Source organism: Limulus polyphemus, unplaced genomic scaffold (assembly GCF_000517525.1).
Source record: "Limulus polyphemus unplaced genomic scaffold, Limulus_polyphemus-2.1.2 Scaffold10937, whole genome shotgun sequence".
Taxonomy (NCBI): domain Eukaryota; kingdom Metazoa; phylum Arthropoda; class Merostomata; order Xiphosura; family Limulidae; genus Limulus; species Limulus polyphemus.
Window position 1 is genome coordinate 7,412 of NW_013676547.1, and position 8,213 is coordinate 15,624.

Here is an 8,213-nt window from a genome sequence, read left to right on the forward strand (position 1 = left end):
CACGGTCCAGAACATTTCAGTTGGGACGAAGTGGACAACAGAACAAATGACGCTGGTGAAGACGTGCCATCTGAAGAAGCCACCGTCGAACAAGAAACTCTACTCAGTTTGAGAAGGGAAACGGCGAAGCTCTTGATGAAGTAACTACCACTGATGTGACTGTTACCGACGATAGGACATTTCCTGATGAAGCAGATGAACCCCACGTGAAGCAGAAGTCAACGAGACGGAGACCAGTACGGAAGAAGATACGTCCCGTTAAATTAAGAGACTTTGTTGAATTGTAATTTTGTGTTTGTAATTCTGTACATTTAATTAAGTTATTGTTAATTGTTTATTGGTTTAATGTAAGTGGCTATTGTTCGAGACGAACAATACTAAGGAAGGAGCAGTGTTACGACAGCGGGGGTCACGTGACGCTAGTAACACGTTATATTCTCGAACGTTCACGTCCCTTCCTGAAGCCTCGAGAGGTTACTAGATATGCGGTATTCTTGTATATATAAGACTGGTAAGAAGTGACGGTAACAATGTAATGTAATTGAGCTGCAGACAGAGATAGAGACGTTATTGTTGGTTCGAGCGCGTGTGTCGTTCGTTGTGAATTATAGCGTTTGTTTAACTTATAGTGTGACCGTTGAAATTAAGTGAATTTCAAAGTTGTATTGAGAAAGAATAAACCAGTTTTATTTAAGAAAGGGCTTGTGTCGCTAAAGTTTCATCGGAAAGAAATTATACGGAAGTTAACTAATGACCGGAGGCGTAACAGTATATATTTATACTATTATTATCAATGTAGCTATCAGATACAAATGAAGAAGTTAAAAAAATTCACAAAATTCTTTCAGATTTCTTACTAAAAGATTTTTTAATTTATTAGAAACAAAAGTGAAAGTGCCACAGGTAATTATAGTACAATAATTGTTATTTTGGTGCTTATTACAAACACTGCCAAAAGAAAAGGCACGCTTATTGAAGTTCTCCAACCTCCAAAACAAAGTGACATAGGTACATGTGATGACAAAAATATTAAGATTTATTGCTAATAAATGTATGTTGTTAATGTTTTATCTACAGATCTCAGAAATGTCATTACAATCATCTTATGTTGTTAGCATTTTATCTATAGATCTCGGAAGTGTTATTACAATCAACTCAATACAGTAGCTTCTATCTGATCTTAACCTGAAAGTCTTACATTTGAGAAACAAAAACTTGGAATAAAACTTTATATTTATAGAAAGGTAACTATCATACCTGACCATGACATCAAAACTTTGGACTTAGCAGAATCTTTAATAACAAACATAAGTCATCATACCTGACCATGACAAACCTTTAGACTGAGAAGGATCGTTAATAATAAATGACACTCATCACACCTGACCATGACAAACCTTTAGACTGAGAAGGATCGTTAATAATAAATGACAGTCATCATACATGATCCTGACACCAAACTTTAGACTGAGAAGGATTATTAATAATAAATGACAGTCATCATACATGATCCTGACACCAAACTTTAGACTGAGAAGGATCGTTAATAATAAATGACAGTCATCATACATGATCCTGACACCAAACCTTTAGACTAAGCAGGATCATAGATAAAAAGTGAGCTATCACATCAAACCCTGACATCAAGCCCATAGCCGTTAGACTTAACAAGATTATTAATACTAAAGGTAAGTCATCATACCTGACCCTGACGTATAACCTTTACACTTAGCAGGATCGATAGTAATAGTTACAGAATCAGAGTAACAAAATACTTACTTAGCACTGTGCATGCGACTTTTCTTGTTCAGTCTGTTTATAATGGATTTTAGAAGGTTCAAAACCTTTGTCAGATTTATCTGTAGTTCTTTCTGCAAAGCTGGCATTAGTTGCCATAATCTGTGAAATATTACATAATTGTGCTCAGATTTTGTAACATAGAAAGAATAATTAATATGCTTGAAAAATTCTGCAGGTAAGTAATAAGTTAACATAAATTTAAATTATTAACTGTATGACATAAACAGAATAAAACACTAGTATATTTGTAAACATATTATTTGCATTGTTTTGACAAATTCTATTGTTAGGTGAGCTCTTTTGTATTATTTGAAAAAATTATACTGCACAGTCCACTCCCTTAATGATAACAAGTACATTTCTCCAAAAAGTTTTACAAGATAGCTTAACTAATGCTCACTTAGAGGCCTAAGTTCACAGGAAATGTTAATACAACAATTTCATAGACCTGCTAATTTCTTGCATTCTAAATAGCACAGGGTTCATCTTTTATTACGTTGCTGAAAAAGTGAAGTGTCTAACAAACTCAATCAAGTATTAACTCAGTAGTTCAAACTCAATGTAAGCTAATAACAGAATCATTAATCACATATTCTAGCTTTATATTTTATACGGATCAAACTGTTGGAGAAAATTAAAAACGTTATAATACATGTGATGCATATCTGCTTGTTTGTTAAAATCCCGTAGAAATTCTTTCCTTTCTAGATTAAAACCAGTTAATTGTTTCTCGATACAACTTTTTGTAATACACAGACTTTCCACAGCCACTTTAAACTTAACTAATTTTAAAACACACAGTGAATCGCACAATTTACTTACGGTGCCTGCTTGCTGTTCGCTTGACTCAGTTATTTATCTTTTAAATCAATCTGCATATCTATCTATCTCTGATTTTATTTGCCGGGCTTATATACTAAAAAAGAGGGCGCCTGTAACAAACTCGGGCCTCCCCGATAATTCACGATCCTTCCAGAAACTCCAGCGTCGCGCGACTTCCGCTGTCGTAACACTACCCCTTCCTTAGTATTGTTCGTCCCGAACGATAGCCACTTACATTAAACCAACTGAAATAACCTGGACCGTGATAACTCCAAAGCCTGTTGGCATGTACCACCTTAGGTTTACCTCGCCGACCACATTTTATTCGGAAAGTCACGTCTGAGAGACGATCCACAATGTCATATGGGCCTTCCCATGGAGAAGACAACTTAGGAGACTTCCCTTTGGTCTTCCTCGGATTATACAACCACACCTTGTCTCCTGGTACAAAGCTGACTTCGGTAGATCTCTTATCATAACTCAGCTTCATGGAATCAGTATACGTTTTCAAGTTTGAATGCACTTGATGATGAATATCATCCATCCTTTCAGATAACACTTTCATGAACTGTGACACATTTTCAGGCAACTCTTCGTAAGATGGTCGTCCTATTATCAGGTCCACTGGCAACCGAAGTTTCCGACCAAACATCAGCTTTGCTGGAGTGTATCCAGTGGCTTCATGCTGTGCTGTTCTATAGGCCATCAACAGTGGAGGGAGTAAGGCATCCCAGTCATATTGGCAGCTATTACAAAACTTTGACAATTCCTGTCCCAGTGACTAATTGTACTTTTCTACTATTCCATCAGACTGTGGGTGAAGTGGCGTTGTCCTGGTCTTTGATATGCAAAACAACTTGCAGCATTCATGGAACACAGCTGATTCAAAGTTACGGCAGTTCGTATGGCATACCAAACCTGAAGAAGAAATCTCTAATAGCCGAAGCTACAGTTGTAGCTTCCTGATTTGGTATTGCATATGCCTCAGGCCAATTGGTGAAATAATCCATTACCACAGAAATGTACTTGTTTCCAGCACGAGTTCGGGCAATAGACCAGCAATGTCAATGGCTACTCTTTCTATTGGTGTGCCAACTTGATATAACTTTATTAGAGCACGTCCCTTACGCTTGGGTCCCCTTTTAGCACAACATGTATTGCAGGTCCTGCACCATACTTCCATATCTTGCCACATACCTACCAAATAAAATCTCTGCCGTAGGTGACTCAATGTCTTCTTAACTCCAAGATGTCCTCCTGTTAAACTATCATGGGATTGACGCAGCACAACTTTCTTAGTATAACTGTTTGCCAGGTCATCACTTTCCCATCTGCACTATTACCAGTATACCTTCACAATCAGTCTTTCCTCTAGTTAAAACAAATCCCACTTTTACCAGTATACCTTCATAAAATCCCACTTTTACCAGTATACCTTCACAATCAGTCCTTCCTCTAGGTAAAACAAATCCCATTTTTACCAGTATACCTTCACAATCAGTCCTTCCTCTAGTTAAAACAAATCCCACTTTTACCAGTATACCTTCATAAAATCCCACTTTTACCAGTATACCTTCACAATCAGTCCTTCCTCTAGGTAAAACAAATCCCACTTTTACCAGTATACCTTCACAATCAGTCCTTCCTCTAGTTAAAACAAGTCCCACTTTTAACAGCATACCTTCATAATTAGTCTTTCCTATACCTAAAACAAATCCCATTTTTACAAGTATACCTTTATAAAATCCCACTTTTACAAGTAATCCTTCACAATTAGTCCTTCCTATATGTAAAACAAATCCCACTTTTACCAGTATACCTTCACAATTAGTCCTTCGTCTTGGTAAAACAAATCCCACGTTTACCAGTATACCTTCACAATCAGTCCTCCCACTAGGTAAAAGAAATCCACTTTTACCAGAATACCTTCACAATCAGTCCTTCCTCTAGGTAAAACAAATCCCACTTTTACCAGTATACCTTAATAAAATCCCACTTTTACCAGAATACCTTCATAAAATCCCACTTTTACCAGCATACCTTCACAATTGGTCCATCCTCTGAGTAAAACAAATCCCACTTTTACCAGTATACCTTCACACTTAGTCCTTCCTATACGTAAAACAAATCACACTTTTACCAGTATACCCTCACAGTTGGTCTTTCCTCTAGGTAAAACAAATCCCACTTTACTGATACCTTCAGAATTGGTTCTTCCTCTAGGTAAAACAAATCCCACTTTTACCAGGATACCTTCACAATCAGTCCTTCCTCTAAGTAAAACAAATCCCACTTTCACCAGTATACCTTTACAATCAGTCCTTCCTCTAGGTAAAACAAATCCGACTTTTACCAGTATACCTTCATAATTAGTCCTTCCTCTAGGTAAAACAAATCCCACTTTTACCAGTATACCTTTGTTTTTAAGTTGTACTGAGCAACTGTCTGCCATTAGGTCGTTTATACACCATTCACAATACACATAATGATTAGTTTAATATGTATATATTTTGCCAGATGAGTTTTGGATCACATTGCTTCTTCATGAACTTGCATTTGCCAATATCTACTCTTCAGATCCAAAGAAATTGTGAATCAGATAAAACATCCAAAGTAAAATTAATCTTTTGCAGTTGGTGTGAATCATTTTTTTATTTCATTTACTTTCTGCAAGTCCACACAAAACACTATGGCACCTTCTTCTTCCTCACAAGTTTATTATTGTTCCTTCAGGGCTTGTATTTCCCAGTATGTTTCTCAACTAGGAGTTATCTAGCCAATTAACATATTGTTACGACAGCGGGGGTCACGTGATACTAGTAACACGTCATATTCTCGAAGGTTCGTGAATCCTCGAGTGTTTACTAGATTTGCGATAATCTTGTATATATAAGACTGCCAAGAAGTGACGGCAACAATGTGGTTGAATTGCAGACAGAGATAGAGACGGACAGTTGGGTTGAACGCGTGAGTCGTTCGTTGTGAATCATAGCGTTTGTTTAACTTATAGCGTGACCGTGGAAATTAAGTGAATTTCAAAGTTGTATTGAGAAAGAATAAAATAGTTTTATTTAAGAAAGGACTTGTGTCGCTAAAGTTCATTCGGAAAGAAATTATATGGAAAATTAACTAACGATCAGAGATGTAGCAACATTATGAAACTACATTTCCTGTATAAATCCTAACTAAAATTGACTAGTAGACCTCAGTTCACAGTAAATGCTAATACTACAATTTCACATATTTCCTAATGTATCATGCTCTACACAGTGCAAGGTGTATATATAAACATATACACATATATATATTTTAATAACAATAATACACAGTTAAAAATCTGAAGGTATTCTTTGTATAGGATGATACAAAGAGAAAAAGATGTAACCTTGAATGTATTCTTTTTTATGGTATAAACAAAATAAAACACCAAGAATTCCCTAAACCTCATAATAGTATGAAACAGTATTAACTATACATTTCTTTTTTACTCTATATCACGTTGTTACGACAGCGGAAGTCACGTGACGTGGTAACAGTAATGAGTATCTCGAACGTTCTTGAAGGCTCGAGTGTTTGCTAGACGCCCTCTATTTTGTATGTATAAGACCGGCGAGAAGTGACGGCATAAATAATTGAATAGCAGAAAGGGAGATAGAAACAGATAATCGAGTCAAGCCGTAAGTAAATTGTGTAAATCATTGTGAATTATAGCGTGCGTTTAAGTGACAGTGGAAATTAAGTGTATTGCAAAGTTGAGTTCAGAAAGAATAAACTAGTTTTATTTAAGAAAGGACTTGTATCGCTGAAGTTTCTCGGAAAGAATTTCTACGAAAAATTAACAAACTTAACAAACGAACGACCAAAGACGTAACAACGTGAATGATTTTATGTATAACACTGTAAATCAGAAAATATGGAAAAATAATTAATTTAAACTCAAGTATCAATATTTAGATTTAGGTTAAAAGTGCAAAAATGCAGCGTATATATGTACTTAAAGATCAATAAAAAAAGAGGTTTAAGATTTGAATAGTACATGACTTACTTGCAAAATATGACAATCGTAATGTCAATAGGCAGTACATATGGAAGAGACAGAAGTGACAGAAGTTTGACTGGTCGATGACAAAACAACCAGTTCATAATGCCTTTGTTAACCTGGTCACAGGCATCTTTAATTGCTGTTAGAAAATAAAGAAATTTTTAAGATTCTCATACAAGAAATAAGCTTTTTAACCAACAGTACATTAGTCCTCGCTTGCAAGAATTTCTGTTCCCTGCTGAACAAATACATTCACCATAACATTCACTATACATTCATAATGCCATAATCAACAACAACTTTCAAGAAGTAGAAACAATAGTAAAAATAACAGTATTATTTTTTAACAGGTACTGTCATTATACCACCTTGATGTCATAATCAACAAAAACTCTCAAGGAGTTGAAAAAATTGTAAAAATAACAGTATTCTTTCTGAATAGGTACTGAATAGTGTAGTTAGTGAATAATTAGTGTCAGTATAGCATATTTACTCTGTAATTAATAACGAGTGGCGATTAAAAACAAAATCAAACCTTTAAGTTTAGAGATAGCTGGAATGCAGAAAAAATTATTATAAGTTTAAAACTGTAAGAAACATACAACATTTCAATAAGGTGTCATCATTGTGTACCAGATGATAACAAAAGTTTGTTAAACTTGTAATAAAAGTGTTGTTGACTTCATTTTCAAGTGAGTGATTGTTAGTCTCAATATTGGTTTTTCATGAACAAATTAAAGTAAAAATAGTGTTTTACTTGTTTAGCTTATTAGTCTCATAGTATTAAATGTTACTTATTTTTATAGTAATATTAAAACAAATCTTTAATTTAATCAATTAATATAATATAATATTTATATTAATATAAAGTTGCTAAAGTAATAATACCTTTCACTACAGCTTCTGGAAGACTGTCCAGCAGCGCCACCTGTTGACGATAACGACAGTCCATACAACCATCATATAAATGTTCCGATTCATTTTCTGTACTAGAACTAAAAGCATCACTTTCTGTGAAGATATCAGATTCTGCCACAATAAAGCTGGACTGTACTTCTAAACATCTCATACAGGATATCATACCTAAAACAAACTAAAATGTTACCACGCTTTCACCACTTTAATATATTAACTACAAATTCAAATGTACTTTTAAAATACTCATACAGAATATTATATTGTTATGACAGCGGAAGTCACATGACCCTGGTAACAAGTCATGGGTTTCTAGAAGGATCATGACTTTTCCTGGCAACTCTAGTCTTTTCTAGGCGCCCTCTATTTTAGTATATAAGCCCGGCAAATAAAGCGGATATAATGGTTGCAGACAGATAGAGAGATAGAGACAAAAAATTGAGTCAAGTGAGTGGTAGTGACTGTAAGAAAGTGCGTGAATCGTTTTGAATTATACCGTATGTTTAAGTTAAAGTGACTGTGGAAATTCTTTGTATTGCAAATTTGTATTGAGAAAGACTAAACTAGTTTTATTTAAGAAAGGACTTGTATCGCTGAAGTTTCTCGGAAAGAATTTCTACGGGAGATTAACAAA

At 35.0% G+C, this 8,213-nt stretch overlaps 1 protein-coding gene across 1 annotated transcript in view; it reads right to left on the bottom strand.

Annotated features, from left to right (window-relative positions):
- Positions 1-7,769, bottom strand: part of LOC106476577 — a 12,440-nt gene extending 4,671 nt beyond the window's left edge. The window contains exons 1-3 of the mRNA XM_013937223.2: positions 7,553-7,769; positions 6,668-6,803; positions 1,780-1,899 (exon numbers count right to left, since the gene is read on the bottom strand). Of these exons, the coding sequence (XP_013792677.2) occupies positions 1,780-1,899; positions 6,668-6,803; positions 7,553-7,745 (449 nt within the window). The 5' untranslated portion in view covers positions 7,746-7,769. The remainder of the gene's footprint in view (positions 1-1,779; positions 1,900-6,667; positions 6,804-7,552) is intronic.
- Between the last annotated feature and the right edge of the window lie 444 nt (positions 7,770-8,213).